The 25,824-nt window shown below is 44.9% G+C and overlaps 1 protein-coding gene across 3 annotated transcripts in view; it reads left to right on the top strand.

Moving 5' to 3' along the window:
• MTX2 (metaxin 2) overlaps positions 1-25,824 on the top strand; it is a 57,238-nt gene extending 31,414 nt beyond the window's left edge. For all 3 annotated transcript variants that reach the window (XM_077319630.1, XM_077319628.1, XM_077319629.1), the window contains 7 exons: positions 11,631-11,703; positions 15,822-15,898; positions 19,657-19,749; positions 20,176-20,214; positions 20,602-20,727; positions 23,238-23,314; positions 25,347-25,824. In XM_077319630.1, coding sequence (XP_077175745.1) covers positions 11,631-11,703; positions 15,822-15,898; positions 19,657-19,749; positions 20,176-20,214; positions 20,602-20,727; positions 23,238-23,314; positions 25,347-25,536 — 675 coding nt within the window. In that variant the 3' untranslated portion in view covers positions 25,537-25,824. The remainder of the gene's footprint in view (positions 1-11,630; positions 11,704-15,821; positions 15,899-19,656; positions 19,750-20,175; positions 20,215-20,601; positions 20,728-23,237; positions 23,315-25,346) is intronic.

Genomic DNA, 25,824 nt, shown 5'->3' with positions numbered 1-25,824 from the left:
TTTATCACTCGAGGCAGCGTGCAAACGATCATACAATCAAACGACAGCTCACATTAGGCAGCTGGATGGGTCTCTCCGTAGCAACGAATCTACCTAGATTCGTTGCTATGGGTCTGTTTTTTTTTTTTTAAACCTTTCTTAAAGGGAAAGGGGCTGTTTGGGAGCATGCTAACGGCTGCCCATTGGCTGCTTGACGGCCAGGGGCGGGACGAGCTTGGCAATAGCGCTTCCTTTCTAGCGATTTCTGCCGAGACCGGAAGCCTGTGGGAAACGCTAAAAAACGCAACTGATTCCACTACAAAGGCAGGTATGCATAACGACGAATTCCACTATTTTAAATGGCGATTTTTCATTCCGCAAACAATTTGCAACAAAGATCCCCGTGCGAAAAGGCCCTGTGATCTGATCCTTTCTTGAAACTGTGTACAGACATAATGTAAAACTATGATCATCCCAATACGGCCCACTGTGCTACCAGTGTAGTATTAGGGGTGCTTTCCTAAGAGTAAGCCCCTCTGAGGAGACTTCAGTAAAAGACAGCTTGGTGTAGTGGTTAAGAGTGCGGACTTCTAATCTGGCGAGCCGGGTTTGATTCTGCGCTCCTCCACATGGAGCCAACTGGGTGACCTTGGGCTCACCACAGCACTGATAAAGCTGTTCTGACCGAGCAGTAATATCAGGGCTTTCTCAGCCTCACCTCCCTCACAGGGTGTCTATTGTGGGGAGAGAAAAGGGAAGGAGATTGTAAGCCACTTTGAAACTCCGTCGGGTAGAGAAAAGCAGCATATACGAACCACTTCCTCTTCCTCCTCTTCTTCTTCCTCTTCCTCATGTCCTGCCCTCTCAGGCTTTGATTGTACATCACGTGAAACCATAGCTAAGACTGCGATTAACATACGATCCTTACTGGAATGGTCTGGATCCCATTACACTAACCATATTTAGTTGAATTAACCGTGGTTTCACATGGCGTCTGAACTGAGCCAATATAGTCAGTCTTCGGATGTATACGATTAAGCCAAAGCATTCCCATCCTGAAACGATGTACAGGGCTTGTGAAGCTTTGTTGTTTCAACTTGCCCGTTTTCATTCCCAAAGAAATCATTGAACAATGTCACCCATCGCTATCATCTTATTGTCTGCTTTTCACGGGCAAATGTTAAGCTGTAAGATGTTTAGGACAGTGGTCTTGCTCATGCAAATGAACACCTACATGGACCGTGCTCTCACAGTGATATCGATACCCTTTCTTACGGTTCTAAAATGTTCTGGTCCTTTGGTCACAACACATAGTTCAGACCATGAATGCTCCGTCTAACATTTGTATGGGTAGCTTATCTGTGGTTTCTTTCCCTTGTGGGATCCTGCCATGTTTGTTCATGAATTCATTTTATTTTAGTAAAAAGATTTATTTTTTTAAAAAAATATTTAAATGGTATCGGGGTCCTCAATGTAGCCAACAACTAAAAACAGAGCAGTATTTAAAAAGTTAAAAACTGGAAGTGAAATACATATAAAAAGGTAAAGGTATCCCCTGTGCAAGCACTGAGTCATGTCTGACCCTTGGGGTGACGCCCTCTAGCGTTTTCATGGCAGACTCAATACAGGGTGGTTTGCCAGTGCCTTCCCCAGTCATTACCGTTTTACCCCCCAGCAAGCTGGGTACTCATTTTACCGACCTTGGAAGGATGGAAGGCTGAGTCGACCTTGAGCCGGCTGCTGGGATTGAACTCCCAGCCTCATGGGCAAAGCTTTCAGACGGCTGCCTTACCACTGCGCCACAAGAGGCTCTTGAAATACATATATATATATACATAAACAAAGAGGCAGCAGTTAAAAACATAAGGCAGGGAGGACGGCTTATTGAGGGAATCCCATATGAAAGCGCTTACCATCTGGCAGAATTCAGTGACATGAAAGGGTAGGTGAATGTCCCAGGGGAGAAAGTTCCATGGGGCCACAACTGAGAAGTCTGTAACCTCAGAAGGTGGTGCCACTTGAAACAGAGCCTCAGAAGATGGTGCTAGTGGTTGGTTAGAGTAGGCAGTCCTTAAATTATGATGACTTTATCTTGTTATGTTCTCTGACTTACCATGCAAACTTGAAAGTGGATGGGTCTGGGCTACCTACCAACCTTTATTGGCATTGCTTTAATCAAGGCTGATTTTGTTCTGGTGCCGCCTTTCTCAACTTTTTTTTTTAATAATTGAGAAACTCCTGAAACATTCTTCAGGCATTGAGAAACCCTAGGAGTGGCCCGATCATGCAGAATATGGTTGGGAAGCATAGCTGCCTACATGCCCACCCAAGGCTCCTCCTCTTCCCACCACTTCCAGGCCCATCGTTGGTCAGTTTGGGGAGGGGGTAGGACCATATATGGTCATATCACCCGATAAATGTTGTAGTCAAAATTAATTAACTCCCACCTATTCAGGAAACCCTTCCAGGGCCCACAAGAAACCCTGGTTGAGAGAGTTTGCTCTAGTGGAAGCAAGGCTAGCCTTTTTCTTCTTCCCTCCTTGGATTGGTACACTGGAAGGAAAAAACCTGGTTGGGATTGGACACTTTTCTCTCCTTTCAAAAGCTCGTAGATTAATTTTGTGGTTGGCCAAAAAAGGGTTCAGTTTTATCTCCTTGTGCTTCCTTATTTCAGCCCACTGACCCTCATGGCTGTTCCTCAGCCCCAGTTCTTAACCTGTGGTCCACGATCCAAGGGGAAACTGCATGTGGTTGAAGAGACCTTTATAGATGCTGGAGATACAGCTGTGTGATTGTGCTTCTTTTCCTTCCTTCCTTCCTTCCTTCCTTCCTTCCTTCCTTCCTTCCTTCCTTCCTTCCTTCCTTCCTTCCTTCCTTCCTTCCTTCCTTCCTTCCTTCCTTCCTTCCTTCCTTCCTTCCTTCCTTCAACAACTTTCATAGAACAGTAATAATATTGACATTAAACTGTAACACAGGTGCCAACTATAACAATGTGAACAGGCCCAGAGCAGAACACATGGCTGGATTTTTTAGGAGGGAGGGAGCAGGGCCCAGTAGATGTTGCTGGTCACTCAGTCTCAACCCAATGCCTGGGCCGTGTCCTCCATAATGTTCCCTTGAGAGGGCAGGGCTTGGGGAGAATCACTCTGTGCTTGGCTCGTGGGCCGTAAGTGCTGAAAGTGCTTCTGCTCAGCTGAATATTTCTTCTTCTTCTGGCGATATCCCCAGTAGACCAGCAGAAAGCCCCTCCCCAGTGGTTTCCGAGTACTAGCTCTACAAGGGCTCTTGTGTTCAGTGTTTGTATGTGTGAATATTAAATGTAATTTAAAAAATAATCATAGCAAGTCCAAACCTGAGCCACTGAGGCTTCTGCAGGAGGAGGAGTTGTTCAATATCCATTAATATTGATGATCGGTGCTGATGGGCTTCACTTTGGCTCATGCAATTAGACCTATTAAAATGCTCTTCCAAACTCAGTGCTACGTAGCAAACAAATTTAGAAAATAATACCGTTCAGCATATAGGCCATTACTGCCTCTTAAAAATTGGGTTTGGGCCTGTTGTGTGTGTGTGTGTGTTTTTTTTTTTTTACTTGGTCATCCAAGAGCTATTTCCCCAGATTCCTGGCACGGCTTTGAAAGTGGGTGAAATGCTTTGCCCAGGAGCATAAAAGTTTCCTGTTCTTCTGTGCTGTATTTGGAACATATGGACATCTGTTCCACATAATATATTTCTGGTAAGGGCTTGGAGGAGGAGCTGGTCTCATGGCTTGAATGCCACTCAGTGCTTAATGCCCACTCAGGATGGCTATCCCGCACCTGAGTGCCTCCTCCAACCAGCTTGCTTGTCTGTCCAGCAGCCAACCAACCACTTTTTGTCTCCCACTCCTGACCAGCCTTTCTCCTTCCCTCTGAGGCTCAGAGGCTACAGATCCCTGCTGCCCCTGCCGGTGAGTTTCCCAACAGCTGCCTGCAGCCTTTCCCGGTCCTGGGGGGAGGGGGAGACATCCGCAGAGTTCTTCCACTCCCCCCCCCAGCCTAGCACCTGTTGTATTCCTGAATGCAACAGGCTTTGCCCCTAGTATGGCAATAAAGTTAGTGGATGGCAGTGTTTTCCTAATGAGACATGAAGGGAACACTCCTAATCAGGTTTTCTCAGAAGTAATCTGCATGTCAGGCAGTGGAGGTTACTCCTCAGCCTTTAGGATCGCACCCTCTATCACTGTGGCAGCAAGGTACTGTTGAATCAGCAAACGTTTCATTTTGCCGTGTATAAAAAGCGCTCTTTCAGGAAGAGTAAATTCAAGTAAAAGGGTCATTCAGCAGTGACTATTCCATTTTAGAAATACGTTGAATCAAATTGCTATGCTTTCCATGATGACTGCTGTTTTTATCTTTTAAAATATTGTACAATTGCAATGTTTGTTAATTTCTTGGTGCAAAAAGAACACATCTTGTTCTCGTGTTTTAATATGGGAATTGCTCATAACTTTATCTGTCATTAATCCTTATCCATTGTTCCTCTTAATATTTGTGAAACAGCCTGGGTGGGTGGAACGTGTCCGGGGTGTCCGAGTTGGAATAGGGCCAATCAGGGTGTGGCCAACAAAGTTGGCCACACCCTGATTGGCCCTGCCCCTGCAGCTCCTGCCCTCTATTCCTGAACGCTAGCCACTTTTCTCTCAGACGCGCCTCACTACTGGAGCCAGCAGCAAGTCAGGGGAGAGGGCCCTGGGAGAAGGGTGGTGGTGGAGGGGGCGAGCCTTCCAGGCTGCTAACGAGCTCCATCCTCCATCCCATCCCGCCCTACTAACAACCTCCATCCTGTCCCACCCTGCTAACGACCTCCGTCCCACCCTGCTAACGAGCTCCCTCCCGTCCTGCCCTACTAACGAGCTCTGTCCTGGGCCTGCTAATGACCTGGCCAGTCCCTGCCTGCGCCACTTGATCCGGCTGTGAGCTGCTCTAGAGTCTGAGCAGCCCAAAGCCACCTTAAGTGGCATGGGGGGACAGGGGGGCCCTTTCAAAGCCTGTTCTTAGGAACAGGCTTTGCAGTTAGTACAGAAATATTGCAGATGTTCATCTGAAGTTCTCTGTATCAGCTAACCCAGTGGAGACAATACAAGCAAAGAACATTAACAGCATTCTTCTTAACCTTCTGCACATTTGTGATATTTAAAAATATGTAACACTTCCTCCCTCTTAACCCACATCACTTCTTGCTTCATGAATTCTTCTACAATAGGGCTTGAGCAAGGTGCCTCGGGGCACCATGATGCTCTCCACAGACTTCCCTGGGGCCTGCCAAATGTGGGCCTGGCCGAGCCAGTGGATGTTTTGCTCAGTATGGTTTCTGATTGGCCACTGGAAATTTGATTGGCTGCACAGATTCTTAAAAATGTTGCTTCAGCAGTAGCTGCCATCACAACATGAAAATCTTCATGGTGTGACTGAAGGTAAGCTGTGGCAGCAATTGTATGGCTCCACCTCCTACAGCCGCCATTTTGTGGCTATGCCCATCACACTATGTCAGAATTCCAAAAGCGCCCACGAGCTCAGAAAGGATCAGAAACTCCTGGGCTACAACAAGGAGGTTGATTTGTTATGTGGTGCTTGAAACCTACTTCTTGTTTGTGTATGTATATATATATTTATGTGTGTGTTAAATTTGTATGTTCCTATCTCCATGCACTTGGGGGGCATGTGTGCCCAGCTGCTCGGGCTGGGGCTGCCTTACCTGACCGCCACCTCTTTGTGTGGCTGGAAGGCTGAGGGGGAGGCAATCAGGGATGGGGTGTCCCCTATCTGATGGATCCTCTGGGGGGTGAGTGCTCTCCCTGAGGACCAATCAGGGAGGTGGAGGCAGTTAGGGGTGGGCTATCCCCTGCCTGATTGGTGCTACAGGGTGAGTGACTCCTCAAGGGCCCTATCAGGTCGGCAACGTGTCCCAGTTCTTCCCACCATCCCTCTCCATCTTTATTTATGGTGCACATTCTGTTGGGCTGTATGATATCTGAATAAAACGCTTTTCCTCTTCCAAACAGTAATAAAAAAACCCTCATTGAGTCAAAACCGTTCAAAGGTATCACAAGCCTAGATTAACGTTACCATAAACAGCCATCTGTCATATTTCATATTTGTACATTAAATTGAAGCCATTGTTCAGCAGTCTCTTATAACAAACTATGATCTAATATCAGATTAACAAGATATATAGGAGAATTAGTGTAAATGATATTGTTGGTTGTTTTAGATGGTTTAATATAGGCCTTAAAGCATGCAGGTTATGTTTTAATGTAGTTCGCTTAAAACAGCAGAAACTCCTAATAGCAAATCTTACCTTGATTCCAATAACTAATTAATACATTTCATTTGCTACAGATTTTCCATCAACCTTTCTTTGCAAAACTTTAAATACCTCAGTGCTTTAAATACACATTTGCTATGTTCCATATCTCCCTTTTTTGATGTTCAGAAGTTAATCAGTATTCAAGTTCTCGTGTTACTATATTTAGCACTGATTCTGTATAAACCGTTTCTCCTTGACAGTCCTGAAAGTTTCTACAAAACTTGTTCTTTAGATTCCCCCCACTAAGGTAAAGGTAAAGGTAAAGGTATGCCCTGTGCAAGCACCGAGTCATGTCTGACCCTTGGGGTGACGCCCTCCAGCGTTTTCTTGGCAGACTCAATACGGGGTGGTTTGCCAGTGCCTTCCCCAGTCATTACCATTTACCCCCCAGCAAGCTGGGTACTCATTTTACCGACCTCGGAAGGATGGAAGGCTGAGTCAACCTTGAGCCGGCTGCTGGGATTGAACTCTCAGCCTCATGTGCAGAGCTTCAGACAGCATGTCTGCTGCCTTACCACTCTGTGCCACAAGATGCTCTACCTTCCCTTTAAAAACAGAATATCTGCCTAACACAAAAGATTGGGTGTAGGTTATTTCTTCTTCTGAGCCAGTTCTTGTTCTTCTGCTTGAAAATAATGTAGAAGAACAACTTCTTGAAAATGGTTCCAGCGCGTTGCTGCCCCAAGGTAGCCAACATTGTTTCAAAAAGAGGAGGGCGGAGAGTGGTCCGGATGTTGTCAATCAGCCTTCCACATGGCCTATTTCTTCATAGGACTAATCACTCTTTGAGCTATTTCTTTGTCCTCTGTAGTTATGTTTGACCTTGGTGTGTTCTAGGTTTGTCAAGAGTAGATAGAACCTTGGGGGCACAGCAGTTCTGCTGCTCTGAGGATGCAGGGACTACTAGCCCATGGCTAACAATACTAGGAGGTTAGAGATAGATTAGTTACACCAGGCTTTCTCAACTAGGGTATTTGTGAAACCCTGGGGTTTCTTGGTGGCCCTGGAAGGGTTTCCTGAATGGGTAGGTGCTAATAAATTTTAATAAAATTTTATACATTTGTCAAACATTTATTGGGTGATACGACCACATAGAATCTCCGGGGGTCGGACACAACTGAACGGATAACATCATCATCACGACCACATACATGGTCATATTGATCTGCCTCCCACTCCCTAAACGGCCAATGATGGGCCTGGAGGGGGTGGGAAGGGAAGGGGAGGGGCCTCAGGTGGGCATGGCTTCCTAACCATATTCTGCACAATCATGCCGCTTAGGGGTTTTCTGAAGAATGTTTCAGGGGTTTCTCAATGGTAAAAAAGTTGAGAAAGGCTGGGTTACAGTTTGTTCCAACCATTGTCCTTCGACAGGTCTACGTTTTCATCCCTTTCAGTGGTTTTAAAGTCTAAGAAAGCAGAAATATTAAAATCTGGTGTTTGAGAAAGAATATTTCTATCGGAACAGCCTTGCTTGGACATTGGAGAGCACAGCATCTTTTATTCCCTCTAGATCTGCACCACTAGCTAGCCAGCTGTCGTGGTACTACACTTATTTGCTGTTGTCTTTTCTCCTCAAAACCCCACTTTCTATGTATTTAACTTACTTTATTTATACCCCTACCTGTCTCCAAACAATGACGTGGAACCGTTTGCATGGTTCTCTTCTTATCCATTTTATTCCTCGCAATGAAACTGTGTCTGACTTGCCCAAGGCCACTCAGCAAGTTTCTGTCCCAGAGTTGGGATTTGGGGCTTGCTAAAAGCCAATGGATCTGTAAGAGTGAAGATGCTTAGCATCAGGGGCATGTGCTTGGCTACAGAGGACTGCCCCCTCCGCAGAAAAGAGTGCAATGCAAATGCAAGGAGGGTTTAGGATCCTGGCTAGAGATCTTGCTGTCCAGTTAAAAATATTTATGAAGTAGTGGGGGATTGCTCTGCAGGAGGAGTATTGCAAATATTCTCACATTGCTGTAGTGTAATGAGGGCTGTTGAGGCAGAGTGCATTGGAAAAGGCCTGTTCCTTTGGAAAATGTTCATAAATCAGTCTTGTGGGCAGGATTTCTCTCACCTCTATTGATGGCACAGATACTAGCCATTAGGATTCTGATAGTCTTTGGCACTCCCTGCCCTGAGAGAGACAGATGGAAACCGCACCTGCTTTTAGATGCCAGATGAAGATGCTACTATTTCAGTGCAAATTTGGCCCGCATACAATACATTTCATTCATTCATTCATTCATTCATTCATTCATTCATTCATTCATTCATTCATTCATTCATTCATTCATTCATTCATTCATTCATTCATTCATTCATTCATTCATGGATATTTTACTGGGCCTCTCCAGAATCCTGCAGTACTTATAAGGCAATCCTAAACAGAATTATACCTCTTCAAGCCTATCGTTTTCAGTTCATTTAAAATGGTGTAAGTATGCTTAGGACTGCAGTGATAATAGTTTGTCTTGTTCTGACCTTGATTCTATTTTAACTGTGTCTTGTTCAGCTGTTCTGATTTGTTTTGGGACTGCATTATTATAATTGTTGATTTTTGTGTTTTGATATTTGTTAGGTAACTTGTAGGTTCAATTGAGATGGGGAAGCCTGGGTAGAAATAATTTATAAAATCAATATTCCAGGCAGTTCTCCAAAGTGCACTTAGTTTACCAAGAAGAAGAGTTCGTTCTTATATGCCGCTTTTCTCTACCCGAAGAGTCTCAAAGCGTCTTACATTCGCCTTCCCTTTCCTCTCCTCACAACAGACACCCTGTGAGGTGGGTGAGGCTGAGAGAGCCCTGATATTCCTGCTCGGTCAGAACAGCTTTATCGGTGCTGTGGTGAGCCCAAGGTCACCCAGCTGGCTGCATGTGGAGGAGGAGCGGGGAATCAAACCCGGCTCTCCAAATTAGATGTCAGCGCTCCTAACCACTGCACCAAACTAAAGAAGGGAGAATTAACTTTTTCTCAGAAACAGAAATGCTGCTGGGAAGATACTGCTGCGTATGAGGAATTCTCATAATACATTGGAAGGTCACCAGTTTGCTTTATGTTAGCAGCAAAAAAGAGGACTGTTTTTTTTTTTTAATATAACCACTTTTTGAAAAGAAGATTCTCTGCTGACTATCTAAACCTTACTGATTTGTGGGCTCTTAGAATGTGAATTTATAATTTTTTTTAAAAAAAATCGGATACTGTGCTTATTGCTCTAAAGTGGAGCGCCACGGAACGATATAATGAAAGCCTGACAATTCATTCTTTAGGCAGAATAATAGCATGAATTCTTCATGATTAGAAATACAGTATCAACATAATCGATTTAACAACATTACATTGTAGCTGAAAATAGACTGAAATCCCAAGCCAGGCCTCTACTGCGTCTGACTGAAACATCTTTCATATGGTTCTAAGATGAAATTACCCCTGAATGAATAGCATCTTCATTTATCTTCAAAACCTCCTCGGTGCTACCAAGGAGTCTAGTCTTCCCGCGTTCTGCAGCAGGAATTACATTAGACCATTACAGCCACATTCCGGTGCAGCGTGAAACAGATTGTTTTTGAAAATGAACCTGGCTTTGCTATAAATTACATTTGCAGGTACAAAGGAATTTGTTACTTTGTTTAAAGTAGTCACAAATACAATTAAACTGTTAATTTATGTTAAACTACAAATGTGAGTATTACCATAACCGAATTAGGAATACAATCTGTCACTCCAGGAAGGACGCCGAACAGGTTTCATTTGTAATTTCAGACAAGACTTTTTCCATTTGCTCGATCTGCCACGGCTTGGTGTGAAAAACTGAAAAATTTCATATGTTTGGACATAGTTCATAATTCCCAAACGTGCTTTTTAATTTAAATCGGGGAATAATTCTTACGTTGTCATTATAGCTTTCTCTTTGTTTCTTTTTATTAAGGAGGGGGGAAAAGAATCCACTCATGTCCCTTTTATTCCAAGTTTCACAATGGTATTTTTAGAGCGGTGTTTAAAATATTATTTGGTGCAGTTGCTACCTGAGCCCATTTGAATTTATTTGAATGTGTGAGGTTTTCTAAGAAGCATTCTGGTGGCTCTGTTTAAATCAGTCCCTCCCTTTCAAAAATGTTTTCTGTTCAGTTTCTTCAATTTCTACCATTACTTGGTCCCTTTGTTTGATGCAAGTATGTGTTTGATGCAGGTATTTGGGGAGATTCTTACAAGTGGCATTTTGCATTATTATTGTACTAGGGACAAAGCCCATTGCATTCAGGAATAGAACAGGTGCTAGATGGGGGGGGGGGGGGGGCTGAGTAGAAGACCTCTGTGGATGGTCTCCCCCTCCCCACAGGAAAGGCTGCAGACTGGAGGCCCCTGGGAAGGGAACTCACTGACAGGGGCAGCTTTCACATGGCAGGGATCTGCAGCCTCCAAGATTCAGAGGGAAGTGGAAGGAGGAGGGGGTGGTCAGGGATGGGAGACGGAAGGCAATTGGCTGGCTGCTGGACAGACAGGCAAACCGGTTGGAGGAGGCGGCACTCAGGGGTGGGACAACTGCCCTGAGTGGGTGTTAAGCACTGAGTGGCACTTAAGCCATGAGACATGTTCCTCCTCCAAGACCTTACCAGAAATATAAAGTGGAACAGATTGCCGAATGCTTGCTATTCACTGCACCAAGATGGGTTACTGAGAGGGATGGTATAGAAACTGATGAAATAAACAAATAAACAAACAAATAAATAAATTTGTGTGCCTGAAGACAGGCAAATAAGTGAGATGTATGCAAATAACTTTGAGGTTGCTACTCTTGCAACCGGATTGCTAGAGTATTCACATTCATTTGGCTTGAAAACTGCAAAATAATCCTTGCTCTGTTCAAAAGCAGAAAGCGGAGAAATGTCCAAGGGGAGTGAAATCCAGCATGCAGAAGTAAATGTGGGATGAGATCATCTATTTTTACAGTAGAGGTTTTGATTGGGGTGTTATCTTACTTAGGCAGAAGTAAGCAAATAAAAGTTATAGACCAATATAAACATTTCGGGTGACATAATTCCATTTTGAGAGCTAATTACAGGCTGGCGCTGCTGCTGCTGTAGCGTCTGAGATGGGGAAAATGGAGTTCTTAATAAGCACAATGTAGAAACTATATATCTCCAAACACCCAGGTGCTGTTTAGCTGTTTTGGCAAATAGCTTTTTTGAACAACCTGTTGTAACCATGCTGGAGGCTTAAAAATCAACACAGTTCCCCCATCCCTCAGTAATATTTATACTGTGCCTTCAGATAATAATTGTGACTTTTTATTTGCTCTTTATTTTCAGGCTTTTTTACAAATGTGCAGTCTGCCTGTCCGGGTAATTTACAGGGCGAACGCTGAGTACATGTCTCCGTCTGGTAAGAGCCCTGCTTATTGATGTTGTGTTAAATGCAGCGTTACTGTGTGTGTTAAAAGCAAAACAGTGCCAACTGCACAGAAGGAGGGAGGAGAGGAAATCTTGATTCTTGGGCAGAGGAAGGGGTTGCTGTTTTTATATTTAAAACAGGGTCATTTCACACTTGCATCGAGGGGAGGGCTAGTTTATCTATGTAGCATCTGTAGCACTTGCTACTGGCTCTGCGCTTCCAGGGGCCCCACAAGGTGCCTTCCTTCCCATGAATCAGGGCCACAGATTCTCTCCTCTCCCCCTTTCCCCTCTTTAAGGATGATCAGAGTAACACCCCTTTCCACTGTAGGGGGCCCCTCACCCCAAGTCTGGTTGCTCCCTTTCCACTGTAGGAGGCCCCTCCACCCCGAGTCCGGTTGCTCCCTTTCCACTGTAGGGGGCCCTTCCACCCTGAGTCTAGTTGCTCCCTTTCCACTGTAGGGGGCCCCTCCACCCTGAGTCTGGTTGCTCCCTTTCTACTGTAGGAGGCCCCTCCATCCTGAGTCCGGTTGCTCCCGCTGTAACTGTACTCTGCCAGGGCCCAGCAAATCCTTAAACTGGCTCTGGTGTGATGGTCCCCACAAATCCTTAAACCACTCCTGTTCAACAGCTAAGCTGTACAGGACATTTCATAACAAGTCAGGTCTCTGAACTTGATGCACTTTCCCTGCAGCCTCACAGCAGCTGTGAGGAGCATCTATTTAAAATCCTGATGAGGTCCAGTTCAGCTTAGGACTGTCACGTTGGGAAAGAAAGAGCTCCAGCCTTGGTCCTCCCAAGTCATTTTCCTAACCTGTTGAAATGGATGTGGGGGGAGAGTCTTCCACCTTTTTGCAGCTGCACATGCACAGAATACTGTGGATGCTGCTCTGAAGTGGGACAATCAACTCCCCTCTGGGGTTGTTTCAGATCAGAAAAAGCCACCAGGAGAAGGCAGGCACCCTTCCTCTTTCTCACACCATGGTCCCAGGCCAAATCCAGGGTTCTGCAGAGTTTTAAATGAACATTCCCCAGAGCTGCTGTGTGACCGTGAGGGAAGCAAATCTAGTAATTGATCCTGAGTGTAGCTGCCCAGTTTGATATTCAGCGAGACAGAACTGCTGTGTCTGTTATATGTAGGTTGGCTCCTGTCATGGGTTAAAGTTGATTGCTCTCCATCACTTAGTTGTGTGTTGACATTGCTTCTGGCCTTCCTTAAGAGCATGTCCAGAGGGGAGCATTGAAGCTCTTATGCAGGAAAAAGTACAAATATAAGTGCATAGGAGAAGCCATGCTGGCCCATCCAGTCCAGTACTGTCACACCATGGCCAAAACCAAGTGCCATCAGGAGGTCCACTAGCAGGGCAGGATACTAATTGGACTGCCTACACAGTCTAAGTTGGCCCTTTCCAGTTGGTGTTGTATAAAAAAGAACCATGAAGGCTAAACTGTACTGTCTATTATGGAGAGGATCAGCTCACTGAATTAGTATAACCCTAAGTAGATATTTCCTGATATGGAGGTTTTGATTGCATTCCAGAAAATATCTGTTGCCTGATTAATAAAATTTGGGGGGGGGGGGCGGTTCTCCCCTTTGTATTTGGAAAAAGGTGTGTGTCTGTGTGCATGTAGCATTCTTGTTTAACGTGAATGATCCCTCCATTTTGTTTCCTGACATTTTAATATGAAGCCCTACTGCAGCCTTTCTCAACTTTTTTACCCTTGTGAAACCCCTGAAAAGTTCTTCAGGCTTCAAAAAACCCCAGAAGTGGTGCAATTGTGCAGAATATGGTTGGGGGGCAAAGCTGTGTAGAAACCCACCCAGGACCTCATCCCTTCCCACCCCCTCCAGGCCCATAATTGGGAGGGGTGGGTGGGTTGACATGATGATATACAGTCATATCACGTGATAAATGTTTAACAATTTTTTTAATATATGTAAAAATTAACTCCCACCCATTCAGGAAACCCTTCCACAGCCCTGGTTGAGAAAGCCTGCCCTATTGCATTGCACAAAAATCTAATAATTTGCAGCTCGAGCCAAAGCGTGTCAATGGGACTGTCAGATCAGTGTGCCTGGGATTGTTGTTGTTGTTGTTAGGTGTGAAGTCGTGTCTGACCCATTGCGACCCCATGGACAATGATCCTCCAGGCCTTCCTGTCCTCTATCTGGGATAGAGGTCTTAATTATATATAGATCCATCTCCTCTTGATAAGAATTGACTGTGATGGTGTTTTCTCCCGTTCCCAAATGCTTCATGGTGGTCTCTGCTTTCCTTCTCTCATATCTTTGGAACTTTTTGAAAGGACGACTCCTATGGCAGAAAATACCAAAATACCATTCTTTGCTTCCATATAGATCCTGTAAGAAGTCTCGATCTAATTGAAATTGTTGTAAGGTCTGGAGGTTTAAAAGGCTGTGCATTCCATTTCCAGTTTGTATAATCGTGTAGGTGCTTTCCATGCACCTACCATTCCATGCTTGACTGTGACTTTGTGAGCCTGTGCAATTTGGCTGTGACTCCCAGTGAAGCTCTGGATGAGGGTTTCTCAACTAGGGTTTTGTAAAACCCTGAGATTTCTTGTTGGCCCTGGAAGGGTTTCCTGAGCAAGTGGGTGTTAATTAATTTTTAATATAATTTTTAAATTTGTTAAACATCTATTGGGTGATACGACCACTTATGATCATGTTGACCCACCCCCCCCTCCCAGAATGGCTGATGATGAGCCGGGAAGGGGAGGGACCACAGGTGGGCTTGTACACAGCTATGCCTCCCAACCATATTCTGCACAATTGCACCACTTCTGGGGTTTCTCGAAGCCTGAAGAATGTTTCAGGGGTTTCTCAATGGTAAAAAAGTTGAGAAAGGCTGCTCTGGATAATGAAGTTGTAAATATGAATTTATTTAGAGTATTTTTTTAAAGCCCACTTTTGTCCATAACATGACGCAAGGCAGGTTACCATGGTAATAAAAACACACATTTAAAAGTTCATGAAAATATGACAGATAGATCTTTATCCATGGTTACCCTCTTAATGTTTCGGAAACTGGCTGGGGGTGGAACGTGTCCGGCCCCCAGCGAGTGTCTGAGCTCAACTCTGGCCCAATCAAAGCTGGCCGCACCCTGATTGGGCCAGCCCCTATGGCTGCTGCCCTCGTGGCTGGCCGCTCACGGCTCTGGCCGTAGACGTGGCTGGCTCCCAGAACCAGCGCATCTGCCACGGTCCACAGGTGGCAGTGAAGAGGCGCCACCTGTGACACTGGCCCCGATAGTGCTACAGATTGGCTACCCCTGCCATAGGAAGGAGTCCCCAGAAAATCTCCCGCATCTATTGTGTCTCTGTTCTCCACGTGTGGACTATGGCTCTTGTGTGTAATCTGTAATTTCCAGCATCTGAGGTCAACATGCATGTTTGCTACTGTGGGTTGTATTTCCTGGTGCCATCGAGTGGGTCTGAGAGAACTGAGAGCCAGCTTGGTGTAGTGGTTAAGTGTGGCAGCCTCTAATCTAGAGAATCAGGTTTGGTTCCCCTCTCCTCCATCATGCAACTCACTGGGTGACCTTAGGCTAGTTATAGTTCTCTCAGAGCTCTGTCAGCCTCAGGTACTCAAAAGGTGTGTGTTGTAGGAAAGGTGGGTGATTGTAAGCCAGTTTGAGTCTCCTTTGAGTAGTGAAAAGCAGAGTACAAAAAAACAGCTCTTGTTTGCAGAAGAACATTACATTCCAATACTACTCATCTCCATTTTGTCTCTTTGATCCATTTAAATATTTTTTATGATGTACAGTCTGCCAGTTCAGCCTGTATAACTAATATGTAGATAGGTAATATTTAGTATTTTGTGTGTGTTTTAAGTCATGGGATTAGTGCTTGGGATGCATCAACCCCAATCACTAGGAGCAAAAACTGCAAACCATTTTTGTCTACCAGTACTGAATGCAGAATTGCCTGTGCAAATGTTTGCGTTTGGTGTTCTTGAACACTCAGTGATTTCAGCAGAATAATGGCTGACATCCCATTGAGTATTAACTCCGTGAGTTGAATTGATACTCTGATTAAGTAGCAAGTCTTTAAAAAATACTTTTTCCCCTCCCTTCTCTTTCTTGCAGGAAAAGTGCCCTTTATTCACGTAGGAAATCAAGTAGTTTCTGAACTTGGCCCCATTGTTCAGTTTGTAAAAGCAAAGGTAAGGAGCCTACACTAAACTGGTTAGTTCAGTAAATATTTAGCAGCTGTGCTAATTAAGTTGTGTTTATGAAATTATTTTGGTGGCTTAATGAAGTAGAATCTGAGCAGTGGAAGATGCGATGGCATCGTTTATTTCTCAGGACGAGGTTCTTCTAGAACAGCCCTTCTCAACATTTTTGCCATTGAGAAACCCTTGAAACGCTCTTCAGGCTCCCAGAAGTGATGTGATTATGCAGCATATAGTTGGGAAGCATAGCTGTGGACATGCCCACCCATAGCCCCTCCCCTTCTCACGCCCTCCATGCCCCATTTTGGGAGATCGGGCAGGTCAACATGACCATTTACGGTCATATCATCTAATAAATGTTTCAGACATTTATCACATAAATGTTTAACACAAAAAATACTTTAAAAATTAACTTCCTACCCGTTCAGGATGAGCCTCTTGTGGCGCAGAGTGGTAAGGCAGCAGAAATGTCGTCTGAAAGCTCTGCCCATGAGGCTGGGAGTTCAATCCCAGCAGCCGGCTCAAGGTCGACTCAGCCTTCCATCCTTCCGAGTTCGGTAAAATGAGTACCTAGCTTGCTGGGGGGTAAATGGTAATGACTGGGGAAGGCACTGGCAAACCACCCCGTATTGAGTCTGCCATGAAAACGCTGGAGGGCGTCACCCCAAGGGTCAGACATGACTCGGTGCTTGTACAGGGGATACCTTTACCTTACCCATTCAGGAAACCCTTCCAGGGCTATCAAGAAACCATGGTGTACTTGAGGGACCGCCTCCCTGCCTATGCCCTTCAAAGAGCATTACGCTCCGCCACCACCAACCGGCTAATGGTCCGTGGCCCTAAAGAAGCCCGCCTGGCCTCGACCAGGGCCAGAGCCTTCTCTGTCCTGGCCCCCACCTGGTGGAACGAGCTCCCAGAGGAGATCAGGGCCCTGGCGGAACTAAAACAGTTCCACAGGGCCTACAAAAGGGAGCTCTTCCGCCAGGCATTTGGTTGAGAAATTTCCAAAGTGGTGCAAAACCCTCCATAACCAACAACATCTACAGGGCCCCTCCTCCCACCCTCCCTCCCAGATATCCACCCATGCATTCTGCTCCTGGACCTGTTTGTATTATTATACTGTTTGTACTGTTGTACTGTTACCGTTGTTATAATTATCAGTTAGCAGTATTAATGTTATGGTTATTTATATGAAGGGATTGTTTCTTGTATAGTTTCTATGTTCTATGTAACCCGCCCTGAGCCTTCGGGGAGGGGAGTATATAAATATATATATAATAATATAAATAAAATAAAAATAAAATAAATGGTTGAGAAGCCTATTCTAGTATCTCATAAAGAACTAAGAAGGTTTAGACTTATTCAAGGCGTGAGCTTTCGAGGGCAAGCACTCTTCGTCAGACTATGATCTTCTTACATGTAAGAAGATCATACTCTGAGGAAGAGTGCTTGCCCTCGAAAGCTCACGCCTTGAATAAGTCTTTGTTGGTCTTAAAGGTGTTACTGGACTCTGATTTCATTGTGCTCCTTCAGACCAACACAACTACTCATTTGAATCTAAGAAGGTTTAGGGATTTAGTCAGGCGTCCACACCAACACAGAGAAAATACAAGAGATAAACAGGCTTCCAGTCCTTCTGGTATGCTTTCAGAGAGACCCATTCCTAGTGTTTTTCTTCTAAAATCTTGCTCACAAGAGTTCTACATCTTTCGATGCCCCTAAGTCTCTTTTCACTTACATATCAGGCACATAAGTATTGTGTCATTGTGTCCTTAATCTTCAGGATAACTCTCCTCCTAGCTGCTTGCAGGCATGATCCATGGTGTGATTCTTTTTTTTTTTGTCAGAAGAGTAACCCAAAATGTTCTCATTTTGTTCAGCCTGCAGTCTGGAGGGACACAAATGTATTTTCCACAGACGTATTACTCAGAGGTTCTATTTCAGGAGTCCCTGCAGAAACCTTCAAGGAGTCTTTGAGACACTCTGAAATTCAGAAGGCATTTTGGAGGTTCTGTAAGGGATCCTTCTAAGAGGAAGACTTTTTGGAAAACCAGATAGCCTTAGGCTCTGGCGTTCCCTGATTTTTCCTTTCCTGTAGGACTTTTCTTTAGATATGTGATTTCTTCTGATTTGAACTTCCCAACCGCATAGAACATGTGTCTGATTTACAGTGCAATCCTAAAAACACTGTCCTGGAAGGAAGTCCCATCGAGTAGACTTCAGCAGGATTCTGAGCAGACCTGATTAAGATTGCATCGTTAGTAGAGTTACTCTCCTTGTAGCTGCTTGCAGGTATAATCTTTAGAAGGCATTAAAATATGTCTGAACAGTCTTCTGTGGTTGGCGATAAGTGTGTAATGGAAGTTATCAGTGGTTTTTTTAACAGCTGGAAGGCCGTTATTTCCTGGAACCTTTTGGCTAATTTTATTACACGGCTCCTCTCACTGAGGATTTTTTATTTCCGTATTTGTTTCGACAGCCGCATGTCTTCCTTATTTAGTTGAGATACTTCTGGCAGAACATTCTAAAATGGCTCAGAAACTGTAGTTCTTAGCATATTGGAATTGTTTGCTGAATAATTACTTGGTTAGATGAAATAATAAATAATGTCCGTCTGCCCATCGTTTTCCAAATACTGCAAATTAGTGACGGCAGGATCAAAGGAACCTGGTGCATGCAAATCTCCCCTCCCCCACCCGGCCATCACTCTTACTACTGTTGCTTGTGTTGTGATGAATGCCACCCGGTAGCCTCCTCCCCCCACATCCCAGCCAGGAGAAACTCCTTGGGTAGCTCAGGTGGGTGCCATGAAAGTCCCAGCATTTTGGATCCCTTTGAATTCCACCTTCTGCCTAGAAGATTACTGCAGGGGTAGTCAAACTGCGGCCCTCCAGATGTCCATGGACTACAATTCCCATGAGCGAATGCTGGCAGGGGGCTCTTGGGAATTGTAGTCCATGGACATCTGGAGAGCCGCAGTTTGACTACCCCTGGATTACTGGATGTGGATTCCAGCTCTTTTGGCAGATCTGGGAGTTGTACTCGCCTCCTCAGCTTCCCCCAAAAGGTTTGCTTTGTCTGAATCTTAAAATTCCATGTTGTTCACGCTGACTATCGCTTCTTTCTTTAGCCTTGTAAATCGATGCCCATGCATCGAGTAGCCTATTTTAATAAGATGTTTGCATCATCACAATTCCCTCTTTGTTTGTTTACAAGGATGTCCTGGTTATTTTCAAAGGCTACTCAGCCGAAAAGGAAGAACTCCAGCAGATCTATAGTTGGAAATGCTGTTTGCTGGTTTCTCATTTTTTTTGGCTTTGTTGCTGAAACATTACATTTCAGTAGTTTGTTTCCTTTGAGAAACTTAATTGTCTGCACAGACTGCAAAACTGGATATAACGTTAGATTCAAATGGGTAGCCGTGTTGGTCTGAAGGAGCACAATAAAATCAGAGTCCAGTAGCACCTTTAAGACTAACAAAGATTGATTCAGGGCATGAAAAAGGAGATCATAGTCTGACGAAGAGTGCTTGCACTCGAAAGCTCACGCCCTGAATAAATCTTTGTTGGTCTTAAAGGTGCTACTGGACTCTGATTTTATTGTATATAACGTGTAATTTGTTATGATGCGGTGAAGTCTTCAAACACTCCAAAGCCCTGGACTTTGGTGGTCTTTGGAAGGGGCCTGAACTGATCTTTTTTGCTATTCTTTCTTAACCCCAATATCTCCCCCCTTCTTCCCTGCCTTAGGGCCATTCACTTAGTGACGGGTTGGATGAAGTCCAAAAAGCGGAGATGAAAGCCTACATGGAATTAGTCAATAATATGCTTTTGACAGCAGAGGTACAGGAAAACACTAGTACTTTGTCAGTCTTGTAAAATAAATGATATGGGGAGGGATGGGGTCAAGAGAGTGGAATGCTATTTTCTTTGCAACATTGCAAGCTAATATGGTTTTTTTCTTTTAAAACATAAGGGGAGAAGATTTGTGATTAACAGCAAGACTCCAAAAGAAGCACGCTTTCTAGTTTGCATACTATAAGCTCAATTTTGGGGGTTTTGTTGTTGGAGATCTGGGTGCCTGCTCCACAAGAGAAGTGGCAAACTCACCTTTGTCTGTGTTTCAGATATTATTGTTATTAATGGCTTGCTGGGTAGGGGGGAAAAGACTTTCTGCTGTTAGGCAAAGCTGCAAGGAACGAGCTGTCTGGGCAAACCTTGTGTGGTACGAAGTTTTTAGCATGCGTTTTTCCCCCCCCTTTCCTCTAGCTGTATCTTCAGTGGTGTGATGATGCTACAGTCCAGGAGGTGAGTGATTCTGTAGCATTTATCTTAATTAAATTTTAATGAGAAAACACTTTTGCTCACAATTGCTAGTCCCTGCTCATAAATGAAACATAGAGGTTTATACCATTAATGATACTTTTTTTTTTTTGGCTTTAGTTTTGCTTGCATGTACATTTTGGGGGAGCTCTCTGTCATTACTGGATGTACCGGCTTCACTGTGGAGATGTTTTTAATATTATTTTAAATGCTTTTTAAAAAAAAGCTGCAAGCTATGAACAATGGTCTAGAACAGCTCACAAAACAGTGCCACTACCATAAAAGCCATAACTGCCCTAGTCATTCTGTAAAACACTGCTGTTTTCCCAAGCATAAAATAACGTGAGACATTTTTCTTTTGTTTAAATAAAGATTACTCATCCAAGATACGGATCTCCTTATCCTTGGCCTCTGAATCATATTTTGGCTTATCAGAAACAGTGGGAGGTCCGACGGAAGATGAAAGCTATTGGCTGGGGCACCAGGTCATTTGATCAGGTCGGTCATTCATGCCTTGGGTCAGGCTGTTTCGCATGACAATGAATGTGTGTACGCGAGTCTCTGTTTTTCATGTTAATCCTGCTTTCTTGGTCCATAGAATATATTTATTGCTTTGTTTGGAGAACAGCATTGTGGCATGATGAAAACCTTGTGGCTGTCAGTCATGTGGTTGTCAGTTGTTTGCCTATGTGTTCAGATTTAGACTTAGGAACGCTGGGTCGGATCTAAGCTCCTGCGAACGGAACACGATTACAGAAATCGATGCTTGTCGCAGCATCCTATGACCCTCATGGAAAAGTTGACTGAGGGTTGAAGGACCCTCCTGTAGGACCCTCCTGTAGCTCAGCCATGGGGCAAGACCTGTCCAAATCTCCTGCCGCCACACTCACTCTTAGATGAGTCTTTGCCCCATTCACCAAGCTTGTTCTGCGTATATCAGTGTGTGGGGGATGTGGCTTTGGCCAGTGTTGCATTCTTGCTGCAACTCCCAGGGCCCAAAGGTATGTTGAAAGTCCTTTGATGTTAAGCAGCTGCTTTGGAGTGTGGGGTGGGGCTAGCTGAGGAAGGGGATTGGCTTTGGATTCATAAAATACCACTGAAAAAATGAAGCGGTCTGATTTAACGGGATGGAAACTTTAGAACAACTCCACGTCCCTTAAGTAATTAACTTGATATCAAAGTCTTCATGATAACCTTCACATAAAAGTAGCTCTGCGTTGAAAGAGGATGATTACTACACTCTTGTTACATGTTTGAGTTAAAGCTTTGTTACTGGACATTCACAATGAATGGGGGTTGCTGGTTAAATCAAATGTGCCAGATACTCAAGTGCATTGCTTTACCCCATCCCCTACCCAGATGAGTACGAATATAAGAAAAGGCAAATTGGATCAGGCCAATGGCCCATCCAGTCCAAAATTTGTGTGGCCAAAAAAAAGTGATATCAGGAGGTCCAACAGTGGAGCCAGAACTCCAGAAGACCTCCCACTCTTTCTCCCCAACCCCCAAGTATACAGAGCATCACTGCCCTAGACATAGTATTCCCTCTATACCTGGTGGCTAATAGCCACTGATGGCCCTCTGCTCTGTATGTGTATCCAGTCCAGGCCAATTGGAAGCTGCGCAGCTCCCGATTGGCCCCTTTGTGGCTCCCGATTGGCCCCTGTGAGTTTCTATCCTGGACTCACCCCACCCCTTTCTCCTCCCACAATGCCCTTACAGATTTTACAGAGCGGTTTACAGATATGACTATATATAGTCATGTTGACCCACCTCCCCCTCTTTAAATGGGCAATGATAGGCCTTGGAGGGGGTGGGAAGCAGGGGCTGGGTGGGCGTGTACACAACTATGCATCCTAACTATATTCTGCATGATCATGCCACTTCAGGGTTTTCTAGACACCTGGAGAATGTTTCAAGGGTTTCTCAGTGGTAAGATTGTTTCATGTATTGTTTAGACATTTTATGTAAACCGCCCAGAGCCTTTGGGGAGGGTGGTATATAAGTAGATAAACAAACAAACAAATAAATAAATAAGAAGGTTGAAAAAGACTGCCTTAATAATTTTAGTTGCTTTTTCCTGCATTTGTTCAATGTTATAATATCTTTTTTGAGGCGTTGTAACCAGAACTGTACATGATATTCCAATTGAGGCCATGCAATAGATTTATTGGTTGGCTGTCAAAAATCAAACAGTGGCTGGAGATGTCAGGTTGCTGGGTGGAGAGGTGGAGTAGGTCAGGCGCTGGCTTGAAGATTCAGGGGCATGGTGTCTGAGGAGGAGGAGCTTGCCTCATGTGCAGTGCTGGTTTACCAAATCTTCTGCATGATCAACTGCTGGATAACAAATATTGTACGGTGTATTTGTATACTTTATACTGCTGGTCCCCAACCACATGTTGGGCCGCAGGTCCCTGCCTCCGCAGGGCCACGCCGGGCCGCAAATGCGCGCGTGCGCCATGCGTGTCTGCAAATGCGTGTGTGCGGCACTCCCACGCATGTGTGCATGTGCGTCCAGGTCGCGTATGCGCCATGCGCGGCTGCAAATGTGCATGCGCGGGAGTGCCACGCATGCACGCTTGCTGCAGCGCATGGCACAAGCGCAAATGTGTGACCCGGCCTGAAAAAGGTTGCGGACCACTGCTTTATACTACTCTCTTGCATTACTCTTGTACACATTTTAAACAAGTCTTCTAAAAATATTCCAGTTTTTACAATTATGCCTAACCCTTGAACGTTGTTTGTAAAGGCCAGGTTCACATATTCCATTTCAATCACTTTGCAATATTTTTCAGCAATTGGCATGCACGTGTGAAACATGGACAGTTCTAATGCTTTAGTCTCAGGTTTCTGAATCACTGAATGGCTATTCAGGAAGGTTGACTGTTAGACGACCATCAGCCTTCCTGTGCTCCTGTGTACACGGGTGCTCTTTAGTTTTGACAGCTTACCCGTGAAGTCCCATTCAATAAAAACTGTTCTTTTTTCTCTGCATGTTTGCTCCTTAGGTGCTAGAAGATGTTGATCAGTGTTGTCAAGCACTTTCTCAAAGGCTTGGAACACAGCCGTATTTCTTCAATAAGAAGTAAGTTTATTTATGCATTTTACCATGGGGGATTGCCAGTCCTAGATTGTGGTGCATCAAGTGAAAGGGGAAAACCTTCACTCCAGAGGTCCCCAGCAGGGGGCCCATGGGTGCCCGGGCACCTGCGGATTCCTATCCTGATACTCACCAAGTGCTTTTGGAAAGTGGGTGGGGCCAGGTGTGTACTTTTGCTCAGCAGATTTTCTGGCTGGCTGTGCAAATTTTGGGAGACGTCACTTCACAGCACAAGAATCTTTACTAAAGATATGCTCCAGCAGCCATTTTGTATCTTGCTGTGACTCCTGTGGCAGCCATTTTGTGGCTGGGCCCACCTGCTTGTGCCAGAATTACAAAGGTGCTCATGGGCAGTGTCCCCTCTAATTTCCCCTCCCTACAGAGCAGACTATAATTGCTGTGATCTTAAAATGGGCAATGCAAGACCCTGTGCGGCTCCAGATTGCTGCTGAGCGGGGCTTCCTGTGTTAATGAACGGCTGCTTACATGCACAGGTTAGCAGGAACACTGCCTCTAGAGGCTCAAAAGAGTTGGGGTCACCAGCCCTATGCGTTTCCTAAAATACGGGGATAGCCTCTCCCACAACCCTCTCCCTCAGGCCCTTTGTGTGGAGCCACTCTTATGAGTGAGCTGGGCCTCGTGGCTTCCCTGGCCCTCAAGATCTTTGGCCAAACAGCAGCGCTGGTGACTTCAGTCAATCCCAGAAAGCCTTGAAAGGGTGGATCCACTGGGGTGGAAGCAGGAAGTCAAAAGACCCTAAACCAGGGGTAGTCAACCTGTGGTCCTCCAGATGCCCGTGGACTACAATTCCCATGAGCCCCTGCCAGCGTTTGCTGGCAGGGGCTCATGGCAATTGTAGTCCATGAACATCTGGAGGACCACAGGTTGACTACCCCTGCCCTAAACGTATGATATGAAGAGTTGCAGCTGCATCAGTTTCCAAAAAGATTTCTGGCTTCTGGGCTTTTATTCATTTATTTGAATTATATCCCAATTATTCTTAGCTGTCCTGAGCATCCAGCTTACTCTTACTGCTCAAGACAGCTAAGAATAATGAGCAGAACAATTCCAAGCAGCGTTGCGTCCTTCCGCATCCATCGGCCTAGAAGGAGGTAGCTCTGCTCAGAATCGCATCGCTAGTTAGGTTCGGATATGGTTTTTGCGAATAAAACTTTTCGGCAGAGGATTTCCCATTGCATACAGTCGGGTCACATCAAGCCTGAACTCTCCCTCAAAGCCAAAATGACTAAATGGAGATTATTGTACTTGGGTCATGCTACTAGAAGACAAGAGCATCAGAAAAGTCAGTTCTGCTAGGAGAAGTTGAAGGCCGTGGGAAAAGAGGACGGTCCAAAATGAGACGGATTGACTCAGACAAGGAAGCCACAGCCCCTGGTTTGCAAGACCTGAGCCAGGCTGTTACCAATAAGATATTTGGAGGTCATTAATGGATAGGGTTGCCGTAAGTCGGAAGCAACTTGGGAGCACTAAGCCTAAGAAAAACCTTGCTTCAGTGTTCCTAGTCTTAAAGAAAACAAGTCTGCAGGAGCAAAATGATAGTGAAAGGGTAGAAAAGAAAGAAACGCCCACCCTTTTTAGAAAGCACACTTCTAAGAACGCTGTCACGCAAAAATGCCAAGAGTTCGTTTGGGCTTTTCCCATGTGTCCGGGTTACTGGAGAGTGCTGTGCATCCACTTTACTCCCAAGTAATGCCTGCATGAGCCACACACACACACACACACTTTCATGCATGTTTCCCCCCTCCCAAAAACATTCTCTTTCAGCTTCTCTTCCATGCTGTTCTTAAGGGTCCTCCACCTCCCCAAGGTGCAGCGTGTCATATGACATTTTGGGCTCCAGCAGGAGGAGGGGAGGAAGAAAACTTGGATCCAGAGGTAGAAACACTTCCATCAGTAGCGGATCACAGCCAAGCTAGGAAGCCACCATCAATGGTTTGTACGGGATGGGAGTGGTTGGTTTGTGTTTCTCAGGGTCTTTTTCCCCTTTCCTTTCTAGGCCAACCGAGTTAGATGCTTTGGTGTTCGGACACCTGTTCACGATCCTGACTACCCAGCTGATCAGCGACGAGCTGTCTGAGAAAGTGAAGAGCTACAGTAACCTCATCTCGTTTTGCCGAAGAATCGAGCAGCACTACTTTGAGGGTCGCGCCAAAGACTCCATGTTCAGGCCGTCGTTGATAAGCTGAACCAGTGGTTATCTGGCAGTCGAAGTTTGAAAATGGGAGCTTAGATTTTTCAAAATATTGTTTCATGGCGAGTAGCCAAGAGTTTGAAAATTGGGCTTTGTTGCACTACTGTTTGAAACTGCCAAAAAAACCCCAAACGATTTGCCTATGTTGAATTCAACGAACACATTAGAATTCAGTGGAGTTTTTCATTATAGTAGCCTGCATGTTATTTGAATTTCACTCTGAAGTGCCCTTGAAACAACACTGTATCAAGATTTAACAACAATAAAATTTATGTGGACTGTA

The sequence above is a fragment of the Paroedura picta genome, chromosome 2 (genome assembly GCF_049243985.1).
Source record: "Paroedura picta isolate Pp20150507F chromosome 2, Ppicta_v3.0, whole genome shotgun sequence".
NCBI lineage: Eukaryota > Metazoa > Chordata > Lepidosauria > Squamata > Gekkonidae > Paroedura > Paroedura picta.
The sequence above is the reverse complement of the archived record's forward strand: the minus strand, read 5'-3'. Positions and strand labels throughout refer to the sequence as shown.